Source organism: Sporobolomyces koalae (assembly GCF_050403365.1).
Source record: "Sporobolomyces koalae JCM15063 DNA, S_koalae_JCM15063T_v1_ctg50, whole genome shotgun sequence".
Taxonomy (NCBI): domain Eukaryota; kingdom Fungi; phylum Basidiomycota; class Microbotryomycetes; order Sporidiobolales; family Sporidiobolaceae; genus Sporobolomyces; species Sporobolomyces koalae.
The window spans coordinates 43,658-61,922 of NW_027481721.1; the positions used below are offsets into that span (position 1 = coordinate 43,658).

Genomic DNA, 18,265 nt, shown 5'->3' on the forward strand with positions numbered 1-18,265 from the left:
GGTCTCCCCCCGCGCACTCGATGCCAATTTGCTTTGCAAAATACGAGCAGCCGATAGATTTGTCAGGGACGGTTCGAAGCGTACAAGACGAAAGCTGGATCGTCAGTGGACCTTCCCAAGTAAGCAAGTTTCGAAGAACGCTCCAGCAAGTCACGAGTCCGCTAGATTCTGTTTCGTTTTCATTTTTTGATCCGGTTCCTTGTCCCTCGCAGTCTACTGCCACTTGGTTTAGGTGCGTTGCTCTGACAAACGGGTTCGACCGAAAGTCTATTCACGAGCAAAAAAGAACATTAGCTTCGTTTTATTTGCGACTCTAATCGGCCCAAAGCCGGTCCTTCTAGACGCTCACGCTGCGTGCCACCGTACTCCGCCCCACCAAACCTCCTCCACACAATCACGCTCTGCCCAAGGTCCGGCCCCCTCCGACATCCGCACACGATTCCCATTGCTCGTGTCAAGCATAGAGCATGACAACGGACGTCCAAGTCAGTCCAAGCACTCGTGGGGCGGCGGGTCCCAGTATCGCGCCTTCGACGTCAAAATCGAAACCCCGCACGACTTCGACAAGCTCGACGTCGACTTCGGATCGACCTTCGACGCTGCCCGCTGTGTTGGGTCCAGATGGTAAACCGTTGCAAGGGAACGCGTTGACCAACGCGATCAAAGGCGGAATCCGAGTCGAGACCGCGAATGGAGGTGAACGGACTAGTCGCGCGTGTTTGGGGTGTCGCAAACTCAAGGTCAGTCTTCAGACCGTCGATTACGTGGTCAACAAAAGGGGGAACAGGCGGGACTGGCGGCAGGACTCGGCTGAGATTGTATAAAAAGTGGGGAAGGTTCCGCTCGAGGTTTCTCATACGACATGAACCCGAGTCAGATAGATGCTCGCACGTACATTGAACTGGGATAGAGGGAGGGGGGAATAGAATCAAGCAACTAGGAGCTGAACTCGAGGCGCCATTCAAGAAGGCCCCGCTCGGCTAACTTTGTTTCACCATCCCCGCACACAGACTCGATGTGACGGCGCGGAAGAGCCACCGTGTAAGCGCTGTCGAGCGGGAGGACACGAATGCGTCTTTGTCGAAAGTAAACGAGGGAAAAGGCCGTCCAAGTCGGTCAAATTTCTCTCTCGCTATTCCGGCGGTACTCGCTGACAATCGCGCTGCTGCATCCGACAGAGACAAGAAGAGCAAACCCTCGGTCGAAACGACCCTCCAGGACAGGTTTCGTCAAGTGGAAAAGTCGCTCTCGGAGGTGCTCGACTCGATCGGCTCTGGCGAGAAGCCAGATCCCGAGCTCATTTCGCAGCTTCAGGCTTCACTCGTTGAGGGCGGGCGCAGCGTCGAGCCTGCCAATCGACACAATCGGCGGGCTTCGACGGTCGCCTTGACCGACTTTGGCGACAGCCCAACGAGCTCGGATGAGAATGCCGATTCGACCGCCGCGACGAGCCAGCGCGGGTCAAAGCGAGCACGGTACGGGTCGGTGTCGGCATCGAGCATCGGTCCGTTCGAATCGCCGCAGGGAGGGATTCAAGTCGCCTTGTCTCCAACTACCGCTGCACCCCTCTCGACCTCTTCGCAAATGGCGTCTTTGCCGCTCATCTCGACCGCGCCCGATTCGAACTCGCCCTCAGGACTCCGCCAGCTGTCGAAGACCCCGTCTCACACCTCGCCCGCCCATCCATCTCAGCCTTCCCCGGCCGGTACGAATGGCAGTAGCCTCTCAATGCTCGCCGACGCCTCGCTCGCCGCGCAGATCGACGGGCGCACAAAGCTGACAGGACTTGATCCATCGTTCAAACTGAGTACGGTCACGAACGCGATCCAACGCAAGAACGTGAACGGGTTCGGCTCGATGGACGAGGACGAGATGCGAGCGAAAGGTACGACTCCAGCGGTCCTGAGCAAAGGGATCGTCACTCCCGAGCTCGCAGTCGAACTCTTCACGATGTACGTTTTCCCGTTCTGGTCTATTTGATCGCGGGTCAGTCAGCTGACACGGCCGGCATCTGATTGCAGCTTCTTCGACTATGCCTACATACACCTGCCGATCCTCGATCCCGCTCGGCATACGGCCCCATGGGTATGCCAGAAGTCACCGTTCCTGTTTACGGTCATGCTCGCGGTCGCGTCTCGCTTTCATTCGGATCCGACCCTGCACAACAAGATTTACGAGGAAGCGCATCAGTGCTTCGTCGACTGCCTCAGCATGGGCGAGAGAAGCGTCGAGGCAGTTCAAGCATGCTGCATTCTTACCGTCTGGACTTATCCTCCAAAAGGCGAAGGCGATGATGCGGGGCGAGAAGAGAGGCCAAAGCGCGCATGGCTATACTTTGGCATGGTACGCTTTAGCTTCTCTCCAGTCGCTCAGGGGCTTGATCATTGGACCTGACTCGTCTTGTTGTCGACAGGCTGTTCGATTAGGCCTCGAGCTGGGTTTGTTCCGTCCGCCGGCCTGGGTGGATTACCACTTGTCGAAGCCGGGCACCTCGGGCCGGAGCAATCCATGGATCAATCTGCCCCGTTCTGGCCCGGAAGCGGTTGGAGAAGAAGACATCTGGGACGCACTGAACAAAGAGCGAACCTGGTTGATGGTGTTTGTCATTGATCGCAAGTGAGTGGCATCAGAACCCCCCTTCAGCAAGTTTTGTCCGAATAGCTGAGCCCTGGTCGTTGGTGTTCGTCGCTTGCAGTATGTCGGCAGTCATGGGTCGTCCCTACCAGATTCACGAGGCGAAACCTCTGATGCTCCCTCTGCATCCGTCTTGCCTGCCATTTGATCTCGGTGAGCCGCCCAATCCTGCTCGGTACAGCTCTCCTTCGCCGTAGCATGACTGAAATTTTCCGTGTCTGCGTCAGGGGTCATTGCGCACGTCGAATTGCAGACCATCATTGGTCAGGTTATGGACACCTTCCGGGATCGTCTGTATGGCTTGAGCAGTGCAAGTGACGAGATGCCAAGCCCAATCGTCATGAAGGTGGGCACGCTCGTGATCATCTTGAGCGCGTGAGCTTGAATTGACGCCAAAATCCACACAGCTCTTCAATTCGAGAATGGACGAATGGAAGATGCGCTGGTGCCCGCAACCGGGTGAACCGATCGCAAACAATCTTCTGTTCTACTTCTGTACGTCGAGGTCCGCGACATCCTCTTGGACGCGATCGGCCACTGATACTTGCCTGGAAACCAGACTCGTCGAAATTGTTCCTCAATACGATTCCACTTCATACAATGCTGCGCAACGGCGATGCGGCCGACGATCCTGATTCTGTCTCTTCAACGATTTCGGCAGCCAAAAGCTTGCTCTCGTTGGGACATGCGTATGCCGAGTTGAGCGTTCTCCGCCATTGCCCAGATGTAAGACTCTCACAGCTGCACCCTTTTTCCTCTCGAGAGACCTTACTCACATGTCTCAGCGGATGTGCCTCAGGTCAATTTCCTCCTCATGTTGTACGCGGCCGTGTTCCTCGTCAAGGTCCGCGTGTCAAACTCGCGCTTCTCGCAGCTCGTCGCGTCCGACGAACTCGAGCAGCTCCTCCTGACGGTCATGCGGGATTGTCAAGTGGCGGCGCAAGGGGACCTGCGGCATTCAGCGATGACATGCCTATTGATGACTCGGGCGCTTGGGGCGAGCTGGAAAGCGCTCGAGAACGGAGGGAGGTCTCGAGGTACGAGTCTGCGTGGGGATGGGGATGATGCTGCCGAGTATATCATGACTCGAGGGGGTATGACAGCTATGCCTCCGTCTGCGATTCCTCCGACGAATGGAACCTACCCACCAGCCGGACTCGAAGGTACTCTTGCGGATCAACATCCCGTGACGTCGCTCGCGGGTCCCCTCCCTGCTTCTCCGGCCCCGAGTTACTTTACAACGAACCCGTTCACGAACCCATTCGCTGCTTCTTCGAACATGCCAACTCCGTTGCCCTTGTACCGCACTGGTCTCGCATCAGGACCTCAGACTCCGTCCGCTTTCGGCCAAACCGGGTTCCCCGGTCTCGATGGATCGGTTTCCTCGTCTCACATGAGCCAACCTGCGCTCGAAGGTGTCGACAATTTCTTGTCCGACAGTCACTTTTTCAACAGTCTCTTGATCGGTCGAGGAGCGAGTGGGTTCTTTGATTGGCAGTGAGTTTCCCTCCGATATTCCTCTTTTGGTGGATCCTCGAGTTCTGACATCTCTGCTACAAATTCGTAACAAAAAGAGATACGACTCTACCCACCACTGCGGATGCGTTTGATCCGATTCTCACAAACGACTTTAACTGGAACTTTGCGTTTGATGGCCCATCGAACAACACGTCCCCGCATTCGATTGGGGACAAAGCAAACATGAATCCGGCAGCCCCTGAAGACCTCAAGATGAGCGTCTGAAGACGCCCAATTGTAGGCAACTTGAAGAATACTCAAGTCTGTGTTCGTGCCGCTCGACTCCAGGCATTGTTTCTCTGTCGTTATTCTAGTGTTGTATCATTTCAGCGGATCAACTAGCCAAAAAAAAGCGAGTCTTCATCTCCGCCTCTGTAACTGGTCAGCCCGGAGGCACTTTCAGACCTATCCCGTGTCAACGCACGGGATGAACATTTTCAGTCGAGAGCGACACCTGCATCGACAAGAGTCATTGTCAGGTAAAAGGCTTGTCAAACGTTTCGACGGGGTAGGACTTGCTCGCGACAAGCACCCTCGGAATGGGCTGCCGGTTTCCACTCAAGGAATCCGTTTCTTGCACCACGCTGTGAGGCAAAAGGTGACATTTCAGCGGATCAAAAAAGGCGTAAGCTTGACTTGCACAGTCTAGGGGACAGTACTTGACGTACCCGCATCAGAGCTTGTCGATCCTGTCGCCTCGTAGTCAAACGAGTGCTTCGGGAGGCTGTAGCATATCGCGATAAAATCAGCGGGTCGAGCACATGGAGGAGCGCGGAGGGAAGCGTCACTCACTCTGTTGCACCTCCCATCCCCGTAGAAGACGAGAGGTGAGGTGCGAGGGCGAACGTGTCGCGGCAACTCGCAAAGGGGGGGGCGGAGGCAGGCAGTGAAGAAAAGAGAAGAGAAAGAGAAAGAGAAAAGACGGACGGGCTGGCTCCTTGTCCGCGTCCGCATATTCTCACCCCCGCGTCCCCTGGTTCGCGCAAGCTCCCCTACCCCATGACTCGAACAGTCAGCTGATCTTGCGGTGCATAGCCCGTATCTTCACGTCATGTCCGCAGCTCCTCGATAGCACGGACCTCTCAGACGGAAATCCGAATACAGCCTGCTGTTATTGTACTTTCGCGCTTCGGCTCTAGCACTGGACACTTTGTTCGGGTCGGTCGAGATTACAGGCATGTCACGACCATGAGCGCAGAGCGTGACTATGTAGCCAGCGACTGGCCCTTGCATTCGGAAGGCAGAGCTGACGCTCTTGTCTGCGGGCACGAGGATCGAGCTCGGAGCAGCTGACGTATGCGGGGAAGACGCGGACGAGAAGGACAAAGACGTCCAGGAAGAAGACGCAGAAAATTCGGCGACGAGGTGGTTTGTGCGCGAACACTCTCTTCGGCCAGGAGCCATTCAACACCGCCCCGGTACAGCCCGAAAAAGCATTATCCCGACGTCGGCCACAGCCGGGAGGAAAAAGGCAAAGAGAGAGAGAGAGACAGAAATTCTGCAAGATAGCGTTCAAAGCTGTTGGTTATATACTGGTCATTCCAACCAAACTGTACTCTGTATAGCCTGAGTCGGGGAAAGGACTAGTGTTGTATCCGAGTCGTAATCGAGTATCTGTTTCCGGGAAATGCTTCGTGGTTTCAATGCTATTGCGAGAATCAAAGTCCAGCTTTGATCCGGGTTGCGATCCATTAGATGTTGAAGAAAGACTACCAGGGTAAAGGTAGAAGAGCGTGATCTTAGAGGAGTGGTACAACAAATGAAATAATGAAACGAAATCGGGAGTCGAGAAAAAGGAGAGCGGATGGGATAGTAAATGTTTCGCAGAGAGCAGGTCGATCCTTTTCCTCACAGCACTTGGAGGAGAACTGCCGCCGAAAGCAAAGTCGACGTGAGCGCGACGGTTCTTGCATGCAATGATTGCGCCGAACTGTTTAGGGTCGGTGCGGTGGTCGAACTCGCTTGGTTGTCGGCCAAGGTTGAATAGACGGTTTCGACTCCGTTGTCTCCGAGAGTTGAGAGGATCGTAACAGCCTCTGCGGTCGAGAACGCTTGAGCGGTTGACACTTTCGGGGCATCAACGGTCGTTCCGACGGCAGGTTCGGTCTCGGACTGCGCGGTTGCAGTCGTCGAGGTCGAGATCGTGGAAGATACCGATGAGGATTCGGACGCTACCGCGCTTGACGCCGAGGATGGCAGCGACGAACTAGCCGAGGCTGCAGAAGTTGTAGCAGAGGATTCGGATTTTGGTGTGGTCACGAGGCCGGTGCTGATCACCTCGCCCGTACTCGAGAGGGTCTGCTCAGAAGCGATCGGGGAGGAAGTTGGAGCAGCAGAAGTCGAACGGGATTCTTCGACGGTTGAAGTCGAGAGTATAGGTGCGGTCGAAGGAGAAGAAGCGATTGAAGGGGACGACGAGGAAAGTGTCGTGGGGGTCGCGAGGGCGGTCGTCGGAAAAGTTGCACCGACTCTTGCAGTCTGGTCCGCGACAGTTTCACGTACTGCCGCTCTTGACCTCCTCGTTGCGACTGTCTCGACCGCTTCGGATGTCCTTTCAACCCGGCTCAATAAGTCCGTCACCATTGATCCGACGCCAGCTGCTCGTTTCTCGTACAAGCCATGTCTTGCAGAATCCTTTGGTCGTATCACTCGAGCAAAAGTGTTTGGTTCGAGAGCGTGTAAGGCTGTTTGACAGACGAAAGTGATGGATGTTTCGACCTGTTGAGCTTACTGCCAACTGCGCATGGAAAAGAACAAGCAAAGCTCACGTGTAAGTTGCGTATCGAGTGCCAAGACGAATGGCAAGGCACTGAGGACCAAGTAGAGCTGCAACATGATGATCGAAGGTCGTGTCCTTGAACTCGCTTGGAAGGCGAAGCTTGATCCGAGATATGCAAGAGGCGAGAGATGTTGCACGGAGAAACACCGGCCAGCGGTTGACGGAGGAGGCGCAGAAAGGGAACTTGGCGGAGCATCATCGCCGTTAAGTACACACTAAAAAAAAGTCGCGCTAGCGCGCGCAGCGCGACCACCCGACGCGACGCACCGGTCAACCCAACTTCGCTCACTTTCGCCTCTCTTTGACCGTCTGAACCCGTCTATGGCTGGCCAGACCTCTGTTGTATCTGGTCAACTTAACTCGGGAATGTACTGAACCCGAGCCCTCCATCGGAAGGTGATGTTCAGTGATTATTCTATTGGCCCCGGATTAATGTTCAACTGCTCGAGCCACTTCCCTTTGTACCGTACCCTGTCGGACAATCGAGCTATCCTTCGCTATCCATCGATACGTTGAGCTCCGCTTATTCATGCCTTTTCTCCACGCGAGACTCCAGAGACGCGGCTCCCGACAAGCTGCCATCGCTTCTTTCTCTTCCGCTTGGTCATCGATCTCTTCTCAAATCTCGTCAATACTTCAGGTTTTACATTCCACGACCCCGAGCAAATACATCTGGTACTACTCGCCATGGATGTGCAGCGCTGACAGAACCTCATTCATTCGATGGAGGTATCGACTCTTGCGTGCGCGTCTACGTCGAGAGCTACGACGAGAGTGAGCTACTTTCGCCTATTTCTTGGTCGTCGCACTGATCCGATGTTCAGCTAACAAACGATTGTGCGCTTTCAGCGGTCTTCAACGAAAAGACAATCCTCGAGGAAGTCGTGTACAGCGAGAATCTATGCCACTCGTACGCCCGACTGCGAGACCCGCCGGCTCTCCTCTCGAAACTTGTGAACATCGACGATGCTCGACGTACGGAAATCAAGGAAGGCATGTCGGTCTTCGGCCTCCCCGCAAACTGTACGTCGAGCATCCTTGATGTTGACGAGGTTTGACAAGAAAGTCGAAGAGTCTCGCAAAAACGGGCGTACGGATGGCGCCAATTCTCGGTGTAGACGACTTATGTGGATGTGCACACAAGTGTCGAAACCTTTGTCGGATCGACGAAATTCGGCCAACGCATTGCAGCAACGGCGTTCATCGAGTAGTTCCCAACGTTGTTGCTCGGTGTCCTCGAGTATGGAGTGGCGAAGTCGGGCTTGTCGCGGCGCTGTTGAGCTTTGATCCCGGCGGATGCGCTCCATAACCGGGCGAGGGCGGCAGGAATCGGACTGTCAGGTCATCAGCCTCGTTTTGGACGGGTTCGCCTCCAACAGAGAGTCCGGCTTACGTAGCAATACCAGATTGAGTTGAAACGAGGCGATCATGTCTTCCACATCGTTTTGCGCAAGTTCACGGGGCTGGAGAGATACCGATAGACGACAGGAAAGAGCCTTCAGATCCTGCTGAAACGATACCGACAGCTTTGACATGAGTGTGGAGGGTACTGATGGGCTCTTGTCTGCGAGCGACACTCACCTAGGGGCTGCGCTCGGCTTGAGGAGGAGGAAGAAGGCGGGGAGCGCTTCTACGCCGTCGAGCGGTGGTTCAGTTTTACAGCCTTATCGCCCGCCAACAGGCTATGTCGGCATCACACTCAGGCGGCAAAGCCCACAGGTACCCAAAGAGTACATTGGCAGGCGACAATACCTCTGCGCAGAGGTTCCATGCTCAATCATCGTTTGTTCAGAGCAGTTGGTTCAGCCGCGGACCCCTACGCTTCCTTCAAGACTGCGAAGGGCGCCGTCCGACAGGTGAAGCTCAAGGGCAACAAAATTTTCCCTAGTCAGAGCGGCGGAGCGAGTCGACCATTCCCCTGCGTCACTTTCTCTGGATGAGAGTTGACGCTCGTCCTAGCGTCAGGGGAGCGCAGCTTGGGAAGTCTTTCTTAGCAAGCTTGAGAAAGAAACGCAAGGAAAGGATGACTCGCATCGGTGCTCTTTCTAGCGAAACCCTTGTTGCCCTTGAGTTTCACCTGTCGGGTGGCTCCCTTAGCAGTCTTGCAAGAGGCGTAAGGGTCTGCGGCTGAGCGAACTGTACCGGACAAACGAGGATTGAGCATGGAACCGCTGCGCAGCATCGTGACCTGCCAGTATGCTTCTTGGAAACCTGTGTGCTTTGCCGCCCGAGAACGATGCCTGCGTAGCCTCTGGCGGGCGATACGGCTGTGAAGTTGAACCACCGTCAGTATGTACACCGGAGTGGATGTAACCGGAAGATAACCAACGTCCTTCTGCGGGTGCGCGTGCGCGGACGCGTCGGCGGCACGAGCCGTGCGCCCCGAGGTCCTCCGATGTTTCGCACAAGATCAGCTGTTCTGAAAGTGTTCGTTGTGCGACGACGACAATGATGTTGCACGAAGGTGTAGAAGGGCGGGAAGGCAAACGGAAGAGGCGGGACACGATCAGCACGGCCCCATGCGCGTACGGTAGTCTGACCTCGCAGCGGATCGTAGAAACCGAACTCACCCAGATTCAGCAAGGGGCTGGCACGAATAGGACTGGAAAGGTAAGAAGAGGTGAGAAGACGAGAGGAAGGTGGGTGAGAGAGCTAAAGAAGAGGATCGAGTCGGAGAGATGTGAATCGAAAAGAAAAGGAGGTTGAGAGCCCGAATTAGCAAGGTTTCGGCCGTTGAAAAAGAAGGACACCGGTGATCTGAGCGGCGCACGGGGACGCGTCAGCTGATCCTCGCCCCAAACTATAATCCGTCGCTTGCTATGGCGACAACCAGGATCGCTCGCTCAGTGTGGGCCACCGATGCCCTCGTCGCGATTGTTGCACATCACCGCGACGAACAGAGTGAAACGAGAGCCTCATGAGCAAACTCACAGCTTGTTGTTCGCCAAGCGCTCGAGCGCATCGCACGGCTGACTCCGTTGTTCCGAGCAATGTCGGCCATGAAGGGAACGCTGAAGGTAATCGCGAGACGGGTTTGGCATTGTCAGTGTTGGTCAGGAGCGAGATGGCGCGAGGCAAGAGACTGACCTCGACTGAGCACGACGCAGGCAGCCCTGTGCAGCATGACGTGATAGCGCTCGTTGCAGTGGTACAGCCACTCGCGGTTGCGCTTATGAATCATGAATCGAGCGAGGGTAAAGAGAGACCGAGAGCGACAGAGGGCGAGTAAGTGAGTTTGAGAGATGTCAAACATGTCAAAGATGTCAACTCGCGCCCGAGACTTGTCTCTCGTCGCACTCTCGTCCGTCCTGCCTTCCATTTCGTGCGAACCCTGCTGTGAATGAGAGAAAGGGCGGTATACATTGATGAGGCTTTTGGGTTTGTGCACTCTTGAGAGAGAAAAAAAAAGGAGGGAACAGAATAAAAATTGATCTCGGCGAGAAGGGTAGAAAGAAAATAAGGGTGTCGAGGGGGGAAGAAAAACAGATCTTCTATGTTTTACCAGAGGAGACTCGACATGGAGGCACGGAGACGAGCGTAGTCGAGGAGACCCTCGGTTTGTCCAACAGCGGCGACGGCGATATCTAATCCTCGAAACTCGTCAGCCTGTGAACACGAGAGACATAGAGAGCAAACAGATTCTAGACTGACCCTTGTCGTTGATGTACTTTTGTCCACATCGCTTGATGTCGTCAACAGTGACGGCGTTGATCGCAGCCTCGATCTCTTTCGGGGTCGATCGCTTGCCAGTCGTGACGACGGAACGACCAATGTCCTCCGCGATCGCGGTCGAGCCGTCAAGTCCCAACAGGAGCGAAGCCTTGAGTTGCGCCTTGGCCCGTTCCACTTCAGCCTGAGTGGGCGCACTCGCCATGCGTCGCCATTCCTAGAAGAAACGCTCGCTCAGTCAGCTTCTTCCCTCTAGCTCGGACAACAGCCGTGCATACCTTGAGGGTAAAGTGGGTCATGTCGTCCAAGTTGGTGAAGCTGTAGTAAGTTCGAAGATCAGCATTTTGACCTGGCGGCAGCATTATTACTACATAAATACTCGCTTTTCGCTGGTAAGATAGATGCCCCAGAGTCCAGTGTCAGAGTACGAGGTAGAGAAGGACATGAACGAGTTGGCGAGGTTGTTCGCCGAGATCACGTGCGACAATCGCGACGAGAGCATCGATTGGGCACCGAGCGAACGATCCCAGTTACCCATGATACTCTGCATGACAAGCATCGGGTAGTAGTCGGGCGAAGACCAGCTAACTCCCTCGACCGCAATCGCAACGTTGCACGTAGGAAGAGTGTCATCACGGATCTTGACCTCGGAACCAATGAACGCCGGCTTGGTCTTGTTGGACGAGGAACCGAGTTTGATCGGGGACGAAGAGGTCGGGAGCGAACCAAAGTGAGATTCGGCGAGTTCGACGAGCTTCGAGTGTTCGACGCCTCCCGTACCGACGAGGACCATGCGGTCGGCAGTGTAGTTCGTCTTGATGTAGTTGGACAGGTCGTCGCGCGAGATCGAGAGGATGTTCTCTTTCGGGCCGAGGATGGTGCGGCCGAGGGGTTGACCTTGGAACGCGACGGCGTGGAGGTGATCAAACACGACTTCCTCGATCTGTTTGTCCACCTCTTGCTGCTCGCGCAGGATGACGTCTCGCTCTCGCTCGATCGCACCCTGTTCGAGTTTGCTGCCGGTGAGGATGTCCGAGATGATCTCGACCGACTTGCCAACGTCCTGGGAGAACGATTTGGCATAGTAGACGGTTTGCTCACGCGAAGTGTACGCGTTCAAGTGCGCGCCCAGGTTCTCGACTTCGAGTTCGAGTTGGTGTTGCGAACGCTTGCCGGTACCTTTGAACGCCATGTGTTCAAGGAAATGGGCAGTACCGTTCGTCTTGTCGGTCTCGGCACGCGAACCGGCATCGATCCAGACTCCGACGGTGGCGGTCGAGGCCGAGGGGGAAGACTCGGTCGCGACGGTGAGGCCGTTCGAGAGGGTCGAGATCTGGGTGAGCGGCGACGCGACGTGCGTGGCGAGGGATCGCTGGAAGACAGGAGCCTGGAGAGGGAAGGAAACCGAACCAAGTGTCAGTTACCGACATCCGCCGAGAAACAAGGACCTGTCCAGGGATCGAGAGATGTCGACTGCTCATGTCTCCATAATGACTCCTGTGCGCGTCGTCGAGGCGGGTAGATCGCGAGTGCAAGTGTCCAACTCGCGAGTTGTACTGCTCCGTATCTCGCCAGTGCGCGCAGCCACAGAGGGCCTGGCACCGTGCTATTCCATGCACTCGACACCTTTGTATGCTAGCACTGCATGCCCGGGTGAGAGTGTAGCTCGATTCGACGACGGAAGCGGGATGCGCTGAATGTCGATTGGCTGATGGAAACGAGGCAAAACGCTCGATTGGACTAACCTGGCGGCGGGTTGCGCGGAGAAGAGACCTGGCGGCAAACATGTCGGGGTCACTGGCCTGGCGAGTCGGGACGGGGAGGAACGAGAGGAGCGGGGAGGGGGGAGGGAGGTCTCAACCCGATGTGAATACGCTCGCCTCCAAGTCGAGATTCACTCGGATCCGACTGCCGCCATCTCGTCCTCTCCAAGCCTCTCGTCACCATGAAGTACGACTGCGACTCGTAATCACCTAGATCGTCGAGACTGACTTATCCATCAAACCAGTTTCATGACTCGCGAAACCGAGACGGATCCGCTCAAACTCGACAACGTAATCTCTCTTCGCTTGAGCCTGTCGGGACAATGATTGACGCCGGGTTCTTCGCGGTGCTCGGCAGATCCGTCGCACGCTCGTTCGACTCGAAGACACCATCATCTTTCGCAAGTCTTGCCCCATCGTTTCCCGATCGTGCCGAACCCACTGACTCGGAGCGTTTTCTCGAAACAGTCTTGATTGAGCGAGCGCAGTTTGCTCACAATCCCAAGATGTACACCAAGGAAGGGTTCTCCCAAGTGCTTCATCGCGATGGCTTCACCGGGAGTTGGCTCGAGTGGCTCTTGAGGGAAACCGAAGTCAGTCACGGTCAGTCTCGAGTTTTCCATCTCCTTTTTTTCCAGAGGGCGTTCTATAGGATCTCATCTTGCGTTTGCTTCACGTTGTCTAGCCAAGATCCGTCGATTCGATAGGTGAAGAATCTCCTTCGCATTCTTTGATCACAATACTCGCTCATCTCCTTGCAATCTCAGTCCCGACGAACACCCATTCACGCCTCGCTCAGAACTTCCAACTCCGATCCTGCCACCTCTGTCGTACCCGCCTTTGCTGCATGATCCCACCGAGATCAACGTGAACGCACGGATCCTGTCGTTCTACACGGAATCGATCGTACCCCGGATCACGAGTCGAGCCGGAACCGACGATGGCAACTACGGTTCGGCAGGGACTCGAGACCTCGAATGTCTGCAAGCCATCTCGAGACGGATTCACTGTGGTGAGTATATCCCTTTTTTCGTATATATTCGCTGTAACCTTCCGAGACTTGAACTTGTTTTTTCTCCAAAAAAAAAGGCATGTTTGTATCGGAATCGAAATTCCTTGAACACCCTGCTGCGTTTGTACCGCATATCCAAAACCCAAACCCTCAAGCCCTATTGGACTTGATCACGAAACCTGCAGTCGAAGCGGCATTGTTGGTTCGACTTGCCAAGAAGGCAAGATGGTACGGTGCCGAATTGGGACCCGATGGAGAACCGTTGAGTTCAGTCGATCGAGTCGATGTCGAACAAGTCGTCAGGTTGTACCGAGAGTACATCATCCCGTTGACAAAAGATGTCGAGGTCAGGAGATTATCCTCTCTCTCATAAAGGCAGTACTAGTTACTGACTCTGGTTTTCATCCCAGGTCGAGTACTTGTTGCACAGGTTGGACGGTCTCACTCCGGAACAAATCGCAAAGTTTGCCAATACCGAGCGTGCTTGATTTCTCACGGCTCCCCTCGTCATGAAAAGAATACCCACTTGTTCATACATACCATATCTGGCCGACATGCATCCTTCGCTTACAGAGAGCGGACAAGAGAGTCTTCACAAGATTTTGGTGGGTTTGATCAGGTTTAAATCTTGGTCTCGCTCTCCCCTGCCCGAAACCCCAAACACCGATTCGGATCGAGAGGAATCGTGCTCGTGTATGGAATTTGCTTGTTTGCGGCAAAAGGGGCGAGACCAAGTAGGTTTGATTGTAGACGACGGCGAGAACGAGCAGGGAGAAGAAGAAATAAAGGCAGAGAGTGTCAAGGTGTGGTATAGTCGTACAGCAACATGAAGGGAAAAGGGAAAAAAAAGGGTTTCCATCCAAGAAAGCGGAAAAGTATCATGGAGTGAACTTAGAAGAGCATGTCGAGACAGCAACTGTTACGGTAAGCAAATGTTAGAAACGACTTGATCGTTGTCAAAAAGCGGTACGAGGATTGGGGAAACAGGAAAGAAGAAAGAAAGACTTGCCAGCATGCACACGCAGCGAGGATACCTGCACAGCAACCTCCACCACCTCCTCCTCCCATGGGTCCCGAGTTGTGTTGAACGTATTGAGGCTGCAGGAGAACACAATGAGGTCCCGAATCTCGAGTCTTGCCAGAGAAAGAGAAATTACATGTTGCTGAGGGTAGCCCATAGGTGGTTGTCCTTGGTACATCATCGGTTGTTGACCATACATGGGTTGTTGTCCATACATCGGTTGTTGCTGTTGAGGGTATCCGTACTGTTGGAACCCTTTCTCTCCTCCTGCACCTGGAGGCGGTGCGTAATACGAGTTTGCTTCCCCACCACCTTGATACGCTTGTTGCGGTTGTTGTGGATCTACAAGATTTTCACAAGAAGATGGTTCTGATGAGTATCGAGTCCTCTATACGAGGCGATATCCAGCTTGATGAGACGGGGGTTTCTCTTGGCGCTGTTCGCAGCATGCTTCCAACGCTCGTCGATCTTGGTCGAGAGTGATCCAAATTAGCTTACATTGTTGATTGTATGCCATTTGCGAGGACCGAGTGCCGATTGTAGGTGGCGTCAATACAAAAGACGAGACCGAGGAGAGGAGCGCGCCGAGTAAGAATCTCGCAAGTCGTCTTGCCGAACCCGAGAGGCGGTGCAAACACCCTCCCGCCGCTCCGAATCGAAACATTCTCTCTCTCTCTCTTTTGATTGTTCGCATGCACTGTTTCGTCACGCACCACGTATGACGAAAAAGTTAATTTTCTAGCAGTCAACTACAACAGGTCCTATCCTCTCTTTTTCTTTGTTGTGGGTTCTACTCGCGAGGACCCAACTTGTCGAGAGCTCTCACTCCTTGTTCTTGCCACTCTTCGCGCGAAACCCAGAACGCAGGTTGATCCTTCATGATGTCGGCGAGGACGGCACTGTACAAGGAGCGACGTGACACAAGAAGGAGGGAATGTCAGCAATTCTTTTTCCTTCACGAAATCGAGGACGTCTCGAGGGAAGAGAGAGCGGGAAGCGGAGATTCACCCTCCCAAATACACCATGTGCTTTCGTCGAGGAGGGTCTTCGATTCGGATTTTGAATTTCTGTAGAGCGAGACGCGAGAACGAAAATAATTATCAGGACTCAGCCATCGATGAAAAGAGAGAGAGCAGAAACGACTTGCGTTCAATCGCTCGGGATCGCCGTGCAGCACTTTCGAAAAGTACAGTTGCTTCATCTCCTTCTCCAACCTCGAAGGCAATCCCGGGTACATCGAACTGCCTCCCGAGAGGACAATGTGCTTGTACAGTTCCGATCGGACATCGACCGGAGCGGCTTGAACCGTGTTGAACAGCATCTCTGCACATGACACCGGGATCCAATGGTTCAGCTTTGATAAATGAAAAGGAGTATGTCGAACGACTGACCTGCAACACCAGGCTGCTCGACGTCGACGAGGTGAGGCTGGAACATGCACTCGGGGGCTTCGAATCGCTCGGATCCAACCTTGATGACGCGTCCATCAGGGAGCTAAAGTTTTTCGATACATTCAATGGGTCAGGCGGACGTCAATCCTGCGATTGCGAGACAGGGTGCTGACCTCGTAGTTCTCGACGAGGCAAGTCGTCTCTTCCGACAGCCGCTTGTCAAGGTCCAAATCGTAGCTGTTCGCATATTCGTCAAGATGAATCTGATCAAAAGAGGAAAACGAGACGATAGGTAAGATGCTTACGAGGTGTAACACAACTTTTCTTTGATCTGCCTGACCGTCTCGAAATCTGCCGTTCGGTTGAATGCGTAACCCCGCATCAACAACAACTTGATCAGGTACCTCGTCACGTCTCGTCCGGCGACATCGAGTCGCTTGGTCAAGTGGGGCAGCGCAAAGCCATCGTAGACGGGCACAATGTGCGTCACTCCGTCACCAGAATCGACGACGACTCCAGTCTGAAGACCTGTCGATATGGGGAAACAAAAACATTGACGAGTGAGAATACGGCAACTGGACAAAGCGCTCGAGAGAAAGAGGAAACTGACCTTGAGCGTAGAGGGTCAACACGGCTTGGATCGCGACGTAGATCCCTCCGAATCCGTAATCCTCAAACATGACTTCGGCCATCTTCTCGCGATTCTTGGTTGGGTTCATCGGAGGTTCGGTCAACAGGATTTTGCGGCCCTGGGGATCGACTCGGAGCTTTTCCTGGAACGTGTAGTCCCAAAGCAACTTCATGTCGTCCCAATTCTTGACGATACCGTGTTCCATCGGTTGCGTCAATTGCAGGTAAGAGCGGTGTTCGGACGCGAGGTCTCCGACCATGATGTCCTGGATTGCTGCAGTCGAAGAGTTGTTGCCACGCTCCTCGGCTCGCAAGATCGGACGTCCAATGATCGACGGGAACACATGCGCCGGAAAGTCTGTCGTACGAGCCGAGTCAGTAAATGAGATTTATTTGGCCCTCCACGAGGGACGAGGAAGAACTCACTGGATCCAGCATAACCGCACTTGACAAACTGTGAGAGAAACGCGCCAAGTGTGAGCAATCCACAAGCGAGAAAAGGTCTCGGTACATGGGACAGCTTACACCAGTTCCGTTGTCGACAACGAGAGGCGTGTCGTATTCAGCCATTGTCTGTCAACGCGGTACAACCATGGTCAGACGCTGCAATGTGAGGACCGGCTCGCTTGTATCCGTAGCAATCGTTCAGATTGCCGGCCGGGGGAGGAGGAACCACTAGAGCGGTTTCTACGGCGCTGGCGAAAGAGGGAACGGAGGAACGGGCCCGCTCCACCTCGATCGGTCAACACCGACAGTGCTCTGTATTCGACCTGAGATTCCCGGCTCCAATGACGGTGCAGATGTGCAGCGTCTGGATTCGACACGTCGTGTCTCCTTGCAAGACAGGTATCGGTGGATTTGGTGTAGCGAGTGGTCATTGTGATCGTGTCATCGTCTCTTTCCTCCGTCCCTATGCATGTTGCAGGACCGTCCAGCAGATAAGAGTACGAGAAGTTTGCCGCTTACGCTCGAGGTCAAGGGCGCGGAGGGTCGGAGTAGAGAGCTAGTGCGCGGGCAAGGTGGGGAGATCGAGGATGACGAGGGTTACTCGGTTTTGATGATGTCGCTCGGCTTGAAGGTGCGAGACGCGGTCCGGATAGAGCTGATCCAAAGCTACGAGATGTCTCGAACGATGCACGCGAACCTCCGGTCCGAGAGTGAGTGAAAGCGAACCAGATCGCAGTCGACCGCTCGCCGCGTGCGGCGCGGATGTCTCTTTCCCCTTTACCTCTTCGTAGCTTATCGACAGCTTCACATCTGGTCCAAACCCATTCCTGCAAGGCCCTCACCCTTTTTGCGGATCGTCTCTATATATGGCGACTTATCCCCGCGGGGTTGACTGCGTTCGGCCTTGTTGTGTGTAGGTCTGCTCGATGTAACGTCTGCTCGTTCTTCTTGGTTCTTCCCGTAGTCAGAGATGCTGTAGATCCTTACCTTCCGAGCTCTGTAGTTTCATTCGAGCCTTCATTCGACGTGGGCTCTTGCTTGTCCGACTTGCGACGACCGAGCTCTCGGCTCTCATCTTTCAGCTCCCTCTGAGCTTCCGAGACAAAGTACCCAACGACCCTCTGAGCGACTGAATCGTTCCATCCGCGAGACCAAGGGCCTTGCGCGCTGAGACAACATGAGCCATCGTTCCGAGCTCATGGCTTGTAGCAGGACATATTCTGCGGACCTCTGAATCTGAGCTTGTCGTCAGGAATAAGAGAGGGGAGCTGGTCAGAATGGTCGATGTTCTTAGGACAAAAGCAGACAGAGGCAATCAAACTGCAAGAAGCGAGTCCTGACTGCCAGCTCTTTCGAGCAAACTGTAAGAGCTTGACGAGCTGCATCCTGCAAAAATGAACC

At 54.4% G+C, this 18,265-nt stretch overlaps 6 protein-coding genes across 6 annotated transcripts; 2 read left to right on the forward strand and 4 right to left on the reverse strand.

The window, feature by feature from the left end:
• Nucleotides 1–467: 467 nt before the first annotated feature.
• Nucleotides 468–4,377, forward strand: JCM15063_002800 (Zn(II)2Cys6 transcription factor; the record flags this gene model as incomplete). Its single annotated transcript, XM_076680968.1, has 11 exons — nucleotides 468–740; nucleotides 1,011–1,111; nucleotides 1,179–1,952; nucleotides 2,022–2,343; nucleotides 2,414–2,616; nucleotides 2,696–2,787; nucleotides 2,862–2,980; nucleotides 3,042–3,129; nucleotides 3,194–3,360; nucleotides 3,434–4,131; nucleotides 4,209–4,377. 11 exons carry the CDS (start codon nucleotides 468–470, stop codon nucleotides 4,375–4,377), a joined length of 3,006 nt encoding a protein of 1,001 aa, XP_076531900.1.
• A 1,623-nt stretch (nucleotides 4,378–6,000) lies between these two features.
• Nucleotides 6,001–6,987, reverse strand: JCM15063_002801 (uncharacterized protein; the record flags this gene model as incomplete). The annotated part of the gene is made up of 2 exons (XM_076680969.1): nucleotides 6,001–6,836; nucleotides 6,921–6,987. 2 exons carry the CDS (start codon nucleotides 6,985–6,987, stop codon nucleotides 6,001–6,003), a joined length of 903 nt encoding a protein of 300 aa, XP_076531901.1.
• A 3,442-nt stretch (nucleotides 6,988–10,429) lies between these two features.
• On the reverse strand, nucleotides 10,430–12,081 carry MAS1 (mitochondrial processing peptidase; the record flags this gene model as incomplete). Its single annotated transcript, XM_076680970.1, has 5 exons — nucleotides 10,430–10,515; nucleotides 10,583–10,817; nucleotides 10,879–10,918; nucleotides 10,984–11,987; nucleotides 12,049–12,081. The coding sequence occupies 5 exons, from the start codon at nucleotides 12,079–12,081 to the stop codon at nucleotides 10,430–10,432; spliced, it is 1,398 nt and encodes a 465-aa protein (XP_076531902.1).
• Nucleotides 12,082–12,545: 464 nt separating this feature from the next.
• Nucleotides 12,546–13,863, forward strand: ARO7 (chorismate mutase ARO7; the record flags this gene model as incomplete). Its single annotated transcript, XM_076680971.1, has 8 exons — nucleotides 12,546–12,550; nucleotides 12,609–12,654; nucleotides 12,722–12,764; nucleotides 12,832–12,966; nucleotides 13,049–13,070; nucleotides 13,131–13,375; nucleotides 13,453–13,721; nucleotides 13,786–13,863. 8 exons carry the CDS (start codon nucleotides 12,546–12,548, stop codon nucleotides 13,861–13,863), a joined length of 843 nt encoding a protein of 280 aa, XP_076531903.1.
• A 403-nt stretch (nucleotides 13,864–14,266) lies between these two features.
• Nucleotides 14,267–14,913, reverse strand: JCM15063_002804 (uncharacterized protein; the record flags this gene model as incomplete). The annotated part of the gene is made up of 4 exons (XM_076680972.1): nucleotides 14,267–14,291; nucleotides 14,397–14,473; nucleotides 14,533–14,738; nucleotides 14,895–14,913. 4 exons carry the CDS (start codon nucleotides 14,911–14,913, stop codon nucleotides 14,267–14,269), a joined length of 327 nt encoding a protein of 108 aa, XP_076531904.1.
• A 273-nt stretch (nucleotides 14,914–15,186) lies between these two features.
• ARP2 (actin-related protein 2) lies at nucleotides 15,187–16,987 on the reverse strand (the record flags this gene model as incomplete). Its single annotated transcript, XM_076680973.1, has 9 exons — nucleotides 15,187–15,295; nucleotides 15,405–15,463; nucleotides 15,544–15,719; nucleotides 15,788–15,890; nucleotides 15,961–16,024; nucleotides 16,093–16,315; nucleotides 16,398–16,775; nucleotides 16,844–16,871; nucleotides 16,943–16,987. 9 exons carry the CDS (start codon nucleotides 16,985–16,987, stop codon nucleotides 15,187–15,189), a joined length of 1,185 nt encoding a protein of 394 aa, XP_076531905.1.
• Between the last annotated feature and the right edge of the window lie 1,278 nt (nucleotides 16,988–18,265).